This window comes from Vigna radiata, chromosome 10, assembly GCF_000741045.1.
Source record: "Vigna radiata var. radiata cultivar VC1973A chromosome 10, Vradiata_ver6, whole genome shotgun sequence".
NCBI lineage: Eukaryota > Viridiplantae > Streptophyta > Magnoliopsida > Fabales > Fabaceae > Vigna > Vigna radiata.
Window position 1 is genome coordinate 15,206,893 of NC_028360.1, and position 16,782 is coordinate 15,223,674.

A 16,782-nucleotide genomic window follows, 5' to 3' on the forward strand; every position below is an offset into this window, starting at 1 on the left:
TTAAAATTGTAAGGAGCATAGGAGTTAATCTGTAAGGAGATTTTTTCTGTATAAATCAAATTACGCATACTACTTAGGACTTTATGGAAATAAATTTTTTATTTTCAACCCTAATTATAAACTAAATTAATATATATATATATATATATATATATATATATATATATATATATATATATATATTTGTGTGTGTGTGTTTTATTATTTGTTTAACTTGTATATCCGTATTCACGTGATCATGTTCTTGATGAAATATATATATTTTTATCAATAAAGCAAAGAAAACACAATGTTATAGTGTATTTAATGTCAAAAACATAAATGCTTTATTTTTCCAATATTAAATATTAAAAAAAAAATAATTATATAAATATAAAATAAAAATATCAAGTAATAATTAAGTAAATTTTACCTTTAAAATAAATTTAAAAATTAATGACTAAAGAAAAATTAATATAACATTTGTTTACATTATTTATTAGATTGCTTTAGTGACTTGAAATAAAAATAAATACAAACAAAAAACAGCCAAACAAGAAAATAATAATAAAATATAAAGATATTAATATTTTATTTAAAAAATAGTATTCATTTTTGTACACATCTTTACTTATTACAAGAATTATTTATCACATCAAACTTAAACCACATAACGAAACCATCTCATATAAAACTTTATATACACTAATTTCACTAGGCATTACAAATAGAAGAATATTGTTTTTGGAAACTAATATAATTCACTGAACATTAAAAAAATATGCAAATTTAAGTTGAGGTAAAAATTAGAATACCCGGTTACTAATTTTTGGTAAGAAACAGTCAATATATTCATGATACTATATCTTCTTCATGGATTTTTTTTTCCGTCCTAATAATTTTCATTTTTTTATCAGAGGCTAAAAAAGAAATATGTGAAAAAATAAAGGATACGGATTAATACACTTTAGAATGAAATAAATATTAATTACAAAACACATTACATACTAAAAAAAAAAAGTAATTTAAACCTAGAAAAGATACAATTATTTCTAAGTGTGGCGAGTGGCTACAATAAGAATAAAGATGCAAAAATAGGTAGAGAGACAGATAACAGTTCAGCGGAGCAGCCTGAAGTGGTCATTCATTCATGGCGCCATCGACTGTGAGATTCCTAGACCTACCGCACCCTCTACAGTACACCTCCCAGCAAATTGCATTTTAATTTCTGATATCATTATGCAGAATACAGAATAGTAGTATCAGAAGAAGAACTTCCAAGAACTACGACTACCTTCTCAAATGTACCAACAGTAACATACGCGTATTATACACCACCTGATATATGTTAGTATATTTGAAACAAAAGAGTTATTTGTTGATAACTATTGCATATTGAGTCTTTATTTATTTCAAACAAAGGAAACGAAGTGTTATATATGTACTTGTTAACAATAAATGAGGTGTGCTAAAGCGAAGAAAAACGAAGAGTAAAACCGGGAGAGGGGGACAATGGGAAGCGACAATGTGTACGTAACCTGATGGAGGTGCTTTCACTACGGTATTTTACGGGAAGTGATGCTACTCTAGGCCTTTATTATGAACCAAAGGATGGGATGGGATATAGAGAAAACCTATTGTGCTGGAAATGGAGAAAAAGAGATTGAAAGGAAGAGACATTCGGACTGTCCCACAAACTTTGACAGCTTTATTTACCTAGTCACAGACGCGCTTTTTCTGTGCTAAATTATTATTAGTTTCTATCGTATTTGTAGATCTTATGCTACCACACCAACCACAGAGTATTCATTCATGTTTAGCCCCGCACATGCAAGAATTTATGATAAAAGTATTCTTGATTAACGCTGATCTTTAAAGACATAAAACTTCTATTTTGGAGCTAAAACAGAATGAACCAAATCAAGCAAAGATGTTAAGTCCCTAATGTTGTGATAAATATGGGTTAGTACTTGTGGGACTAGAGAATTTTTTAATCACTGTGGTGAGAAGAGGACAAAGGGAGTGAGAATATTAAATGAGTGGAGGGATTGCCATCAAACTATGAAGAGAGAGACAGAGAGAAGGGGGAAGGGTTGATTCCGTGCCCCATAAACATAAACCTATCCATCTATCCATCTCTTCTCCATTCATGGTCAGTAGTAGGTAACTTGTTTTCTCTTCCTCGATTTGATCGTTCCTTTCTCTCCTAAACAAACTAAAAACTTGGTTGGGCTCTCTATCTCTCTCTTCTGTTTTGTTTTATGCCAGGAATGGCAGCGTATCAGTGGCAGTGCAGGAAAAGAGAGGGAGAGCTTTCATTGGGAAGGTAAAAACCTTTGTTTGTAGCAGTGCCTTATACGAACCCTCTCCCCTTCTCTTCTTCGCTAACTCACCGTTCTCTCAGTGTGCCCCGCGTGCGTTCTGCTGTGTCTTCTCACTCACAGGTGTAACCGTGTAACCACTAGACTCAGAGAGAGAGTGTGTGTGTGTGAGAAAATGATTTCATTCATTAATGCTGGAAAGAAAGATTAACATTTAACACTCATTTTCCAAAGGAAAACTCTGTGCAGGCTTTGCCAGAAAAGTCAAGTGGGAAAACCTCTATACTACTTACTTCATGTAACTGACTTTAGCCACCACTACCACTATTTAGGATTTTCTGTAAAAAGCCTGATACTTTTACCATAAAACCCGGGAGAGCTCTGAAAGACAAACATCTTAGGACTTCATAGAATAGAGAGAGAACGAGAGAAGGGACTGCGTTTGTTTTTGTTTTAGTTATATGTCGTAAGGATAGCAAGTAGTGAGTGAACCACTGTAGTGAACCACAGATGTTGGTTGGCAAAATGGATAAGACAGTGAGTGAGTGAATGAATGTGTGTGTTGTTGACAAGTGAGTGAATGTGCAAGCAAGCCATGGAGGGTAGTAGTAGTTCTAATGGCCCTTCTTATTTGTTGGCTTTTGGAGAAAACAGTGGTGGGCTATGCCCAATGACGATGATGCCTTTGGTGACTTCCCATCATGTTGGTCATCATCCAATAAATCCTAATCCTAGTAATAATACCAATAATAATGCAAACACAAACTGTCTCTTCATTCCCAACTGCAGTAACAGTGGAACTCCTTCTATCATGCTCGACAATAACCACAACAACAACGATGATAACAACAACACTGGGGTAGGGTACTATTTCATGGAGAGTGGCCATCCCAACCACCGCAGCAACAACAATGGAAGCTCCTCCTCCTCCTCCTCCTCTTCTGCTGTCAAGGCCAAGATCATGGCCCATCCTCACTATCACCGTCTCTTGGCAGCTTACGTCAATTGTCAGAAGGTGAGAAAAGAAGAAAAAGCTTGCTTTTAACTTGTTGAGTCTTGTGTGATGTATGCGTTCACCTCAAACACCCCCTCCTTGTGTAAAAAAGGTAGACAGATTTTGTGGTTGAAAACGATCGATGCTTAATTAATTACTTTCTGCACACAATTTCGGATCTGAGTTGTGTGGCATGTGTACTGCGAATTGTGGACTTGTATTTTTGTTTCTTTCTATTAAAAACACTATGTTGATAAGTTATGTTCCATCGTAAGAAAGAGAATTTGCAAAGAAGTCAAAAAACCCTTTAAAGCAGAAGTGATAAAGACAGTTTACTTCATGGAAGTTATATCATGTGTTTTGTGGCACCTTCACATATTACACCATACATGGTTTTCACACGTTCTTTGCAGGTTGGAGCCCCGCCTGAAGTGGTGGCAAGGTTAGAGGAAGCCTGTGCTTCTACGGTGACAATGACCGGAGATGCAGCTGGATCGAGCTGCATAGGTGAGGATCCAGCTCTGGATCAGTTCATGGAAGCTTACTGCGAGATGCTGACCAAGTACGAGCAAGAACTCTCCAAACCCTTAAAAGAAGCCATGCTCTTCCTTCAAAGGGTTGAGTGTCAGTTCAAAAATCTAACAGTTTCTTCCTCCGACTTCGGTGATGACCCTCTTTCTCTCTCTATCTTTGCTATCTTCTGAAATTATTGTTCATATTTAATAAGATTATCTATAAACGTTTAGGTGAAAACTTGGATATAGCTCCTTCCGTGAGTAAGTATTGTTCTCCTGTCAGAATTGGAACTTATCCAAAGATTTACATAAATTATCGAGATAAAACTCTAATACCAATTGAAAAAAAAAAAACATTGGAAACTGTTCTTAAATAACAACTCCTAAGGAGTATTTCTACGTTGTCCGGTTGTTTCTAACGTTAATTGCTTAATATTTGATGTTTGGGTAATTGACTACCAATGCATGCCTGTGTTTTAAGGATGTGTTGTGAGGATTGAAAGGTGCCTAAAGTTGATGAAGCACCACTTTTTCCTTATTCGCTCTCTTTGAACTATTTTATTTTGCTATCTATCTAGTCTTTGTGTATTTGCGAGGGTTTCGGATACTGGAATCGGTGCCCTTGTTCAAAGCGTGGCTTTGTCTGTCAAAGTGTAGATGGTGGTGTGGTACATATCTGTATCGTCTTCTTGGTGTTAGTGCATTGATTAAACTGTTTTGGTATCTTGCTAACTCGTCATCTCGTGTGTGCTTGATAATGACATGTACACAGCTGTCTTTTTTGGAAATATAAGACTTTAGTTACATTCTTGTCATCTATTTCCCAATTTGATTTTTACCGGGATTCTCAGATTTGGCTGGTTTTGTTTCCTTTATGCGTTAAAGATTCTACTTGAAATGAATAGAATGATGAAATGGCCGAGGGAAGCTTGTTGGTAAAATTAGGTCTGGTATAACCTAGGGATTAGGGTTTCTTCTTGCCCTGGAGTGGTAATTTCTGGGTAGGAAGTTGGCTACATGTTCTCCTTGGAAATGTAATAAGCAGACTAAAAAGTGGCAGGAAAGACCAAAGTTCTTTGGGGATAAGTGCAGAATTTTTAAAATGGAAGAGTGAATTTAAGCAGTAAATACTACTCCTATATTTCTTGAAATTTTATCTACGACTAAAGCAATAGAGGAAACCCTTCTATTCTTATTTTACTACTATATCAATATATCACAGGCTTTTAGTGAAACTATGGGGTAGATACATTTGAAATATTAAATGCCATAATCTTTATTTTTTTAGTTGTCAGTTTTCTAAATGTATTTTTCATTATTGGCTTTGTTTTTCTGTTTTATAATAATTAAAGATACTATTAATTATTTTTGTTTGTTATAGTCCTACTTTTTAATTGATATGTATATGGGTGTGTGTAATGGTGTAAAAAATGAGAAAGAGAATGAGAATCCCAACTATTTCATTAAGACGAGATAATTTATTATCTTTATTTCTGCACAATTTTTTAAAAAGACAGATAGTGGAGTATATTTTCAACTTTTTTTTTTGTTTACTTTTCACTCTTTAACCATGAGGGTTAGAAGAACAGTTTATACATGAATAATTACAGCAATTGTATTTCTTATATTTGTATTTTATCTTAACCAAAGAAAAAAATAATTAAGGGTAGGTGTGATCTGGGTTCTTCTCGTCGTTATGATTTTGGGGTATGGATCAATAAATGAATCTGCAAAATCATTTATTTCAGTGGATTCAAATTAGCATCGATTGGAAACAAGAGGGATTAGATAGAATGATAACTTCAAAGAGCTCTGTCGGTGACATGTTTTCTGACCGTTGAGAATGGTTTAGAGGCTATTTACTTCCTATTAAGTTTTTTTTTTTTTTTTATACAAGATTAATCTAAAGTTATTGGGAAGTAAAGCATTGAAGTGGCTATTTACTTTATATTTTGTTATATTGACAGGGTTTGAATGCAACTTTGCTTGATTCATTTTCGTTTTGCTTTCCACTCCTTTGTTTTTCTTCTATCCAAGCAATAAAAGATCTTTTACATTTTTTGTTTTCTCTCTATCCAAATTCCTCCATATGATGCTGCAATACTTGTGCGATATTGCAATCAGCATTAAAGGGTTTTTTGGCGTGAGTGGTTAACATTCACGAGATACCACTTTCCATTATTATAATCAGGATAATAGTTACTTCTAGTACAAGAACCTCTTTATGATTGATCGGTAGTCAGCTGAATTTGGTCTTCCCTGTTCTCAATCCTGAATAAGTTGAAATTGAACATGCCCATGTGCATTTGTACATAGTTGCGTATCAACTCTAAGCTCTTAAAAGGGTTCGGTTAGTCCAAGCTGTTTTGGATGGTTGGTGCTTAACAATAATGATAAGCCAACGTTCAATATAAATAGATGGTAAATATCCGAGTTTTCTAAACGTGATAAAAGTTTGTTTCTTGATGATGTGCAACTCGTTTTAGAACTGTTGTGTGAAAAAAAAAAAAAAGCAGTTGAAAATCAAAATATTTTTGTCTCGCCCTATTTGTTTCCTCAAACTGTTGTGTGCCATTTCAAAAGTTAGTCTATATGCATATTGCCTTTCCTGTGATTGCGTTTGCTTCCATAGGTACAAAATCTTCAGATGCACTTGTCATATTTGTTAACCATAGAGTTGTGGTAATGATTTATTTACATAGCTTAAACTGGAAATGGATATACATGCTGTCATATCTACATATAATAATGCCGATTGTTCAATGAAATCTACATTTGAATTTTACAATCATCAATATTAGTCAAACTTTACTGCAAATATGCCGATGACTATAAATGAAATGAGCAAAAGCTTTTTCATGTTTGCTGTTTATAATCACGAGTCATAATTAAGTTTAACGAGTCACTGTATTGTAGCTTAAAACTACAATGGAAAGTTCGCGAGGGTATGTATATCGATAAAGTAGCCATTCATAAGTTACGTTGGAACATATACATGATGCACTTTTTGGTCCATAACTTTGTCGGGCATAAAGAAAATGGAGCGTCCATTTTCTGAGTTTAAATGGATAGAATAATGTTTCAACTTGCCACCCGGCTCTTTCTCCTATGCGCCATTTGAAGTGCTGCAAACTTTCAGTGGTGTGGATCAATTATTTACTCATGATTGCAAGCTGTACTTGTTATTTTCTTTACATTCTCATAAAATGTTCTCTTAATAATATATTTACTTTGTGATTCAATAAAGAGAAACCAATGCTTTTATTTCCATATGACCAATCCAAAGTATTACTTGTTATATATAGTTTGAAAATTGGTGAGCAATACAGTGGTTGGCATTGTTGAAATTTTGGTGATTGTTATGTTCAGGTTGTAATGAGGGTGGTGGTGATAGGAATGGATCATCTGAAGAAGATGTTGATCTACAGAGCATGATAGATCCCCAGGCAGAGGACAGGGAATTAAAGGGTCAGCTTCTGCGGAAGTACAGTGGATACTTGGGCAGTCTGAAGCAGGAGTTCATGAAAAAGAGGAAAAAGGGAAAGCTACCTAAAGAAGCAAGGCAACAATTGCTTGAATGGTGGAGCAGACATTACAAATGGCCTTATCCATCCGTATGTTGTCGTTCCAACGTTTCTAATGTATTCAAGATAACAATAATATTAGTATATGTTTTGATATAAGGTTTATTCATTGGCAGGAGTCACAGAAGCTGGCTCTTGCAGAGTCGACAGGTCTGGATCAGAAGCAAATCAACAACTGGTTTATTAATCAAAGGAAACGACACTGGAAGCCTTCAGAGGACATGCAGTTTGTGGTGATGGATCCAAGCCATCCACACTACTACGTCGACACTGTTATGGCCAATCCATTTCCCATGGATCTCTCCCATCCCATGCTCTAGCTACTGCTCTTCTCACTAAAACCTTACAATTATTATATTTATATTATTAATATTAATATGCTCACAGCTCATGTAAGCATTCTAAGAAATCCTAGATTGCTATACTATTCTACCCTGCTGTCGATCATCTACGCAAACAATATTCACCATCTTATATCAATAAAGCAAATTCCCAAAATTTCAAACTCTTGTTACTACCCTTTTTCTTCTTTTGCATCAGTGTCAAATGCAAATTCCAACTTCGAATTCCTTTTAGCTTTGTTAGTTTAGTATCTAACAAATATTTATGAAACTTAATAATATATATATATATATATATATATATATATATATTAAAATTTGTAATTACCATGGACGAATAATTCAAAAATTTAGAAAAACTATTCAAGGTTAGTTTAAGTTTTATATTGAAAATAATGTTAATTTTGTACATGATTGAGTTTAAGTTTAATTGATGTTTTGTCTTCTTAAGTTAGAATCTATTTCAAATTATATTAAAAAAGAATTGAAATTTTGTTTTCGATGCTTTTAACCTTTGGTGTAACAGTGATTCACCTTCGCTTAAAGTGTTTTTAATAATTTAGAGGTTCAACTTTTCCCGTATGATATGTTTACACTATCCTAAAGGCACGATGCAAGATTCAAGATTATTATCCTATATCTCTGATATAATATAATATGACGTAATTGTAAATGTTCACAAAAATCTTTTAATAATGTGTTTTCCAATCTTAATAAACTTATCTTATGTCATTACTGAATTTACTTTAAACTTTTGTACTCAATTTTACACGCGCATAATTTGTTTACAAAATGGATAAATTGGACCAACAAAAACAAATGTTTTGAGTTGTGATGATTTTAAAAACTATATATTAGATGTTGACATCATTATGGCACTAAATATAAAGGATAATTTAATAATGAAATCTTATGTTGTATATAAAATGAACAAATGAGATGCATAAAAATATATTAAAATTATAAAATAAAACATTTTCTTATTATTGAGCTTATATCGTACCATACCATGAGCAAGTATGAAAAAATAAAAATATTTTTAAAAATACTAATAGTCAAATTTTAGATGCAAACATTAAAAGGATTCAATATTATATATATATATATATATATATATATATATATATATATATATATATATATATATATATATATATATATATATATATATATATACTATTCAAAGTCCCGGTTTTCTCTTAGCACCCTCGGGTGTTCTTTTTTTTCTTTTTTTAAGTTTATAGGGAAACTCCTTTCCGTAATTTAGTTGGTTTTATATGTATCTATCTTTTTTTTTTTGATAGAGTATTTTAATTCAATTTATGAGCTGCATTTGTTAATTACCATTCATCTTAATGGATTTAGTTAAATTTTAATGTTCATTTTATCTATTAAATTTTTATAGTTTCGTTAATTTATTTTAAACAACTTATGCTTCGATGAATGAAATATGGGACAAAATTAAGCATAACAAAATCCTACGCAGAGTCTCCGGCAAACAAAGGCAAAACAAGTTCGGATTTGAATTTGAAAGAAATAGTTCTAGAATTTTAGTATTTATTTTCATTTCATTGTCATTTTCTGGATAGAGAAAGCTATTAAGTTCACATTATTTTTATGGACACAATTTTGAATAAGATACATGTTAAATTATTAATTATGCTATAATTCAAAAATATAATACAATGAAATCTTTAACTTTTATATATATATATATATATATATATATATATATATATATATATATATATATATATATATATAGTTTGCTAAAGGATATTAAATTTTAATCAATAAAAATATCGATTCTAAATTTTAAAATTAGAAGTATTTAAAAATTTTCTGATTTTTTTATTTATCTTAAATTAAAAATAAAAATTATTAGAATATTTTTATATATAAAGTATGTATTTTTTTTATTAATAATATTTTTTTGTCAACTAAAATTTGAATATATTTTAAGAGGTCAGATAAGTTAATAAATATATATATATATATATATATATATATATATTATATAATACTATATAACAGAAAAGGAATCAGGATTAACTATATTACTGTGTGAGAATCTCATCATAATTAAGCGTGTGTTCCTTCAAATGGAATACACTATTCACGACGATATGAGAGGATGAATTTGCGAGTTTGGAGTTGGAGTTGTTCTCTTCAGACGATTTGCGCTGATTTGCGAAGATAACAATCAGCTGATTTGCGGGATGTTACTATTGAAGTCATCTTGCTATTTTGAGAGGATTTACGCTGATTTAGTGGACAAAGACCCTTGTGCCCCTGTACAAACAATTGAACAATTGATGATGAGGAAGAAGAAGACCAAACCTGATGCAGAAATCGCCGGATCCACGTTTTGGAAGAATTTTCGCGTGAAGAGTATTCGGATACAGTGTTAACATATCCGAATCCAGGTTTTGAAGATTTTGGCAAGGGAGGTTATCCGGATACAACTTCTCATATCCAGATCCAGGTTTTTTATATTTTATAACTAGCTTTTAATTCTTATATATAGATGTTATTTTTAAATAAAATAAGGCTAATAACTTGACTTTATTAAAAAAATATAAGAAATATTTATTTATTTACTAAATATATAGGAAGATAAATATGCATTTAAAAATTAAATATATGAAAATATATACTTTAATTTTAAAATGTAATAAAACAAAAAATAGAGAATTCTTTGGTGTCTCGTTTCCATTGGATTATCTACATATATAGGCAATTTGATGAATAGAAAAACAATTTCTTTCGGTCAAGTACACCTAATTGGTTTAATAATTTTTTTATTCAATATTATTTAATAAGTCAAAAGTTTTAATAATTTTATTTCTTATTATTTAAAAAAATCACATTTTATATTACTTTAATACTTAGGAACATTTTGATAATCTATAATTTCTACGAATTAAACTAATTTTTTAAATCTGTCACATCAATCAAATCTTACACTAATTCTCATAAACTTTACTCTCAAATTCACTCTCAATTACTCACAAATCCACTCAAAAAAACAACAATAAAATTACCCTCAAATCTATTCAAATCATCTCCCCTCAAATTATTTCTCTCAAATCCATCCAAAATAACACACCTAAAGAAGAGGACTAAAATTCGTAAGAATTCATATTTAAAAATTGGCATTGAAGAAAGAAAATAAGAGAGTGAATTTCTATGTAGTAGAATACCTGTGTATGTTTGTATGCTTTCCAGAAGGAGAGTATAATATATAGAATATAAAGTAGTTCCAAACGGCATCGTTTTGACCTTGGTGTTTATGCCTTGGGTTCTCTCGCTTCTCCCACATTCAAAACCCTTCTTTTCTTCCCTTCACTAACACCCTTTGCTGCAACAGCTATCCCGTATATTGTACCGAATGGAATGATATTGCGGACTGCACGCTTCCGTTCTTTCGTTAACGTAAGAAAACTCTTTTCATTTTCTTTTTGGGGACTTCATCGATTGATTGGGCATTGCCATTTCTTTCTGTATTCTCTGCTTTCTGTTCCCTTTCTATAGATTATAGATTCTGATCCAAAGGAAACCCCCAATGCCATCAGAAAAGTGATACGGCGTTGCATCAAATTCATGAAGACATTAATTTTGAATTTGTGTGAGTTTGGGGCACTTAAGTTACCAGCTGCGTACTTAGATACTTGTTTCTTATATGTTTTTATCTGCGTATGTGAAGATAATTTCAAGCTCGTGGTGTTACTTGTCACTAGTAGTCTTTGTGAAACTTTTCTTTGAAACTTTAGCACTGATATTAGATATTAGAAGCTGTTGGTGCCTGTAGATGTGATTTTTTAAAAATCATAAACTGTATGTTACTTATTTTTTTCTAGAACAGAAGCACTTCACTGAATTGATGATTAAGCTATAAATCCATCTGTAGGACCTTACCTCTAACCACCCAAAAAGGGGCAGGAACATCCATAGAATATCTGACACTTAAATACGTTAAGATGAAGATTAGAACCTTGGGCAATTGGATTTTATTGATTTAATTATGACTACCATGGGTATAGGTACACGTGGTCTGTTATGAAGCTATGACTACTGTAGGTGTCTTGACTCTTGAGTGTTATTGCACATCAAGCCTTTGCTTAAATGATTATTCTGTCAAATCTTAGAAAAAATAGCATTATTGTGTACTTGTATAAAATTGATCTTCAAAATTTTTTGCTTACAAAATTGGGGAAGAAATCATGACAGCAATAATAATTAAATTGAATATAGAAAATATTTTTCCTAATAAACTGAGCATTTGTATTTCTGCTGAAGAGAGTGTAATCCTCTCCCGCACAGATTATGTATTTATTTCTTTGCTTCTTTTTCTGCATCTGATGGATCTGCATACATCCAGGATGAAGATGTCATTGGTTCGACCTCTCTTGACAAGGCGAGGATTCAGCACAAGCTCTGAGAACCTTGTTGCTTCTGTGCTCTTTGAGAGACTGCCAGTGGTCATTCCCAAAATTGACCCGGTAGTTTACGCATTTCAAGAATTCTCGTGAGTTTCTCTCTGCTTGAATAAAAAGTATATCTAGGAAAGATATAATGAATTGGGTAATTTGAGCTTCATTGAGTCTTGGATTTGTAGTCATAGAAGGTATTAGTTCATTTTTCAAGGAAAAACATGTGATTCTACTGGAAGACTGTAGAATAGGAAGGGATGTCATGTGAACCCGAATTGTTGAACTTAGATTCTCCTTTTATGAATTTGGTGATTTGTAAACTAGGTGAATGTTGATGTTTAGATAAATTTTACCGATGAATATACTATTTTCCACCTCCAATTTTCAAAAGAGAACATATGGAAAATGAAAACCTTTTATTCTGGTGAATTTTTAGTTGTCATTTGATTAATCTACACGAAGAACCTGTTTTGGAAGTGACTATTGTACTAAATGTATTTTTTTTTATGGGGTTTAAACTGTTAGGTTTCGGTGGCGACAACAATATCAACGCAGATATCCTGATGAATTTCTAGACAAATCTGATGCAAGGTATAAGTACTCAAGGCTATGTCTATAGTTTGAATATTCTGGTATTTACATTTAATTAGTTTTGAAGAGAGAGATCGCAAGGTGGCATTTCAAATAGTGAGTGATCCATGTGATATATTGGAATGTTTTATGCTGGCTGTAGAAGGCCTAACAAACCCTCCTCCTTTATCCAGGCTTGGGACTGGCTATGAGACCGCAGGTGCATTTAGATTGCACTTTAGTTATAATCTATGCGAAAAACTTTTATTTGCAAGTTTCCTGAGAGTTGAAAAGATAAATACTTGAATAGTAAACAACAAAATTGTTTTGCTTTTGTCTGTTAAACTTCTATTTTATGTGAATACTCTCAAATTGGCTGTAAGGGAGGCACTTTTCTATATACTTAAATAGAAAAATGGAAAAAAAACCATTGAGTTTATTGCTAATTTACTGTATTGTATAAAAATTCTTTGTCTCCTTCCTCATAACTAGCAAAATATCAAGCTATTATAGAAGGAAAAAAATAAAGAGGGGAATATAAAAAAAAATATGCAACTAAACAAAGGTAAAATTATATCTTAAGAGATTTATATTACCTCATATGTCTGCCTTCCATATGTTCTTATTATCTCTCATTTATTTAGATTTCATGATTTGTTTCCTTATTTAATTAGGAGGATTATGATCTATTATTATTATTCTCAAATTTGATTAAATGTCTAACTTAATCCTATAAAACGGGATATGAAGATGGGGATCACCCAAGCTCTGTAAGGACTATATTAACCTGCTTCTGTAGTCTGTGTAGGATGTCAACACTGCCGCCCCACACTTTGAATTGAAAAATTGGAGCTTGGTGGATAGTTGCATGTGCCCAAAGAACAATACCACCTACTTCATGTCTAGGAATAAATCCTAAAGCATTGACTTATATGGGTGTGACCCAATAACAGATCCAGGAAACTTGTTATGGTGTTAAATTTTATATGGCTTAACTCAATATTACAAAATTAGTTTAGAAGGTAAGGATTGCCTAAGCCTTATAATGACTTCATTTGGCTATATAGTTGACTTGGATCTTTTGCCAAACCTATAAAGTTAATGCCGCCTTTTAGATTATTTTACTTGGTTCGGCAAATTTAACTTAGTGGCTTGGAGTATGATGCAATGACAAATGTTTCATATTCTTCTTGCCTCCTTCTCAATCTGTTGATATGCTTAAGATTTATCTTAGCTGGCAATACAGATAGTTTCTTCTTTTCATATGTTCTCATTAAAATTATGGTACTTCCAGGGGAAAAGGTGATTATCAGATTGACTATGTGCCAGCACCAAGAGTCACCGAAGCTGACAAAAACAATGATAAAAGGTACATGCCAATATGAATACGCTTTTACCATAAGAAAATGCTTTATTTAAATTCCACTAATATAAGACGAATGCTATAAAAGAAAAACCATCATCTCAGTACGTGTGATTCTCCAATGGAATATTGGTTTTTTCTTGATCTCATCTTCCTTGGGAGTGGACCAATGTCTATTTTCCGTAGCATGTTGTTTAGTTACGGATAATAGTTAGCAAGGGTTATTTAGAATTTAAATTCCATTTTTATTCCCTTGCCTGTTTTAGTGTCGAGTGATTGAATTTTGCTTTGATAAATTGTTGATTTTATAATGTAGAGTAAACTTGCCATTTGTATATTCTCATACTCGACTTTCGTCTTTATGAATATGAAAGTTATCATAGATTTGTATACCAGGTCTTATTAGTTCAAACTAAATACACTTATGCCAGGGCAAGGACCAATCCTCATTCTGTTTCTTAGGTAACATAGTCAAAACTAAATATAATTTCAATGCTGAGAAGACAGAGAGACACTACCTACATTTATCCCTTTTATTTTTCATTATTTTAAACAAATGGATTTGCTTTCAGACATCATTTTTTAATGACTACTTGTCTAATTAGGTCATTACAACGAGCTCTTGATAGAAGACTCTACCTTCTCGTCTATGGTAATGCACATGGGGCTCCTAGTGGAAAGCCTGTGTGGCATTTTCCTGAGAAAGTTTATGAATCTGAGGACACCATGCGCAAGGTGAACCTTTGGCATATATGGCTTTCCTTTTCTTTTTCTGTAATTTTTCCCTATTAACTTTTTATTTTTTTTTAATTTTGCAGTGTGCAGAGTCTGCATTGGAATCAATCATAGGAGATCTTTCTAATACATATTTTGTTGGAAACGCTCCGATGGGCCATATGGTTGTTCAGCAGCCTACAGAAGATCAGTCTGGATCCACATCTTATAAGGTTAATTTATAGGAAATTTGTTATACTTCTGGTTTACTTATTGAAGCTTCAGTTTTCTATAATATTCTTATTTATATCAATATATGTTGGTACTTTATTTATTGAAGTGCTTAGGACTTTAACTTGTTTGGTTGTCACATGATTCCAAAACTAGCCTTTCCACTGCTTCTTTTATCTCAATGTAAAAATTGATTTATTTGCTTATCCTTTCTCTTTGCTGAAATCTTCTGCCAGAGATTCTTCTTCAAGTCTCAAGTAATTGCTAAAAACAAGTTCAACATTGCAAAGTGTGAGGATTTTGTCTGGGTGACAAAGGATGAATTGATGGAGTATTTTCCTGAGCATGCTGAATTTTTTAACAAAATGATCATTAGCTGATGATAATGGAGGACATTTGTTTTGTTGACACATTTGCAAATTATCACTGAATGATAGTGAAATGACCTTGAAAAAACATCAAACTACCATAATGTTTCAGGGTACATCTCGATTTAATGTTTGGATATCTATCCTTCCAGTTCACTAACAATTTCTTGTTTTTAAATTTCAAAGTAAATTTTTTTACTGCGTTCCTTAGATTCTTTGCCCATCTCCTTGGTCCTGAACAGCAGCTATATTTAGATAATTATTTTTATTTGACAATATTTGTGAAAGAAAACGGTATTATCTACTATATGGACGAGTTCATCCTCTCTTTTGTCCGAGAATATAACTTTGATCCGCCAATTTGACAAATTATGGAGGACGGATGAAAGCAAATTGACAGATAAACTTCAATCTGACCCATTAATTTTAACATACTGGTTACATTTTGACATTTCTAATTTTTAGAAATTTAATTCTTCATTTCACCGTCTTTATTCATTTTTTTTGTCTTATTGCTATTTAAGACAAACAGTACTTAAATTTCATATAAATGAAAAGGATAAAATAGAAAATGTTGCAAATATTTTATTAAGATCTAACATTTTTTTTCTTCAAAAATAACTTTAAACTGTTGCTCTTTCCAGTTAGTGAGATTATGTTCTTTCAAACATACTAGTGAGTTGTTACTTTTAGTACATTTTAGATATTTTTCAAAAAAAAAAAATCTCAAAAATCTATTACTTATGCGAACTTTTGAAGATGAGGCGACTAGTTTAATCAGTACAACAAATATACTTATGTAGCAAATATATTTTTATCAACAAAAATCACTTCTATGAAAATGTTTTGAAATACTCTTGTTTTTTATTTATTTTTCTTTTAGAATTAGTGGTGCTTATTTGCTAAACATATTTGTAACTTACAAGGACCTAATTTAGCAAATGCTTATTACAGTATGTAAGCTTTTTAAATTGTCATCTAATCACAACTTGCTATATATAATAAGTTTATTAAAAAATTTGAATTCCCATCTAATCACAACTTTGTTCTATGTAATAAGTTTATCAAATTTTTAAATTATATCAATAATTACTTTTAAGTAACTAATAAATAATATGAAAACTTTTACACTCGTCTAAATAAATTAGTCGTTTTGTTTGGTTGGGTATTTTTATCAGAAACTAACGTCTACCCAAGCGAAAACATGTTGTTGGGCTAAAATTTATAAATTCTTGTCCGTTTTTAAGCCAAGCCCAGAAAGGCCCATTAGCAGCGCCACCCTTTGTAAACTGTAACGAGCTCGAGAGGATGAGGCATAGACGGAGACATAATCATGAACCGGAGAAAGTACAGATTCTTATTTTAAGCG

General features: G+C 31.9%; 2 protein-coding genes across 8 annotated transcripts; both read left to right on the top strand.

The window, feature by feature from the left end:
* Positions 1-2,002: 2,002 nt before the first annotated feature.
* On the top strand, positions 2,003-7,902 carry LOC106775964 (homeobox protein SBH1). Of its 6 annotated transcripts, none has more exons than XM_014663232.2 (6): positions 2,003-2,131; positions 2,248-2,305; positions 3,090-3,315; positions 3,708-3,957; positions 7,179-7,423; positions 7,510-7,902. In XM_014663232.2, the coding sequence occupies exons 2-6, from the start codon at positions 2,250-2,252 to the stop codon at positions 7,711-7,713; spliced, it is 981 nt and encodes a 326-aa protein (XP_014518718.1). In that variant the 5' UTR covers positions 2,003-2,131; positions 2,248-2,249; the 3' UTR covers positions 7,714-7,902. The 6 variants fall into 6 exon arrangements, with proteins under 6 accessions (XP_014518718.1, XP_014518717.1, XP_014518714.1 ...); XM_014663231.2 differs by having other exon boundaries at positions 2,007-2,142; XM_014663228.2 differs by having other exon boundaries at positions 2,008-2,142; positions 2,248-3,315.
* A 3,102-nt stretch (positions 7,903-11,004) lies between these two features.
* Positions 11,005-15,623, top strand: LOC106774601 (39S ribosomal protein L46, mitochondrial). Of its 2 annotated transcripts, XM_014661645.2 has the most exons (8): positions 11,005-11,169; positions 11,269-11,362; positions 12,116-12,262; positions 12,693-12,758; positions 14,032-14,106; positions 14,706-14,835; positions 14,919-15,047; positions 15,282-15,623. In XM_014661645.2, the coding sequence occupies exons 3-8, from the start codon at positions 12,117-12,119 to the stop codon at positions 15,423-15,425; spliced, it is 690 nt and encodes a 229-aa protein (XP_014517131.1). In that variant the 5' UTR covers positions 11,005-11,169; positions 11,269-11,362; position 12,116; the 3' UTR covers positions 15,426-15,623. The 2 variants fall into 2 exon arrangements, with proteins under 2 accessions (XP_014517131.1, XP_014517130.1); XM_014661644.2 differs by lacking the exon at positions 11,269-11,362 and having other exon boundaries at positions 11,007-11,169.
* Positions 15,624-16,782: the final 1,159 nt, after the last annotated feature.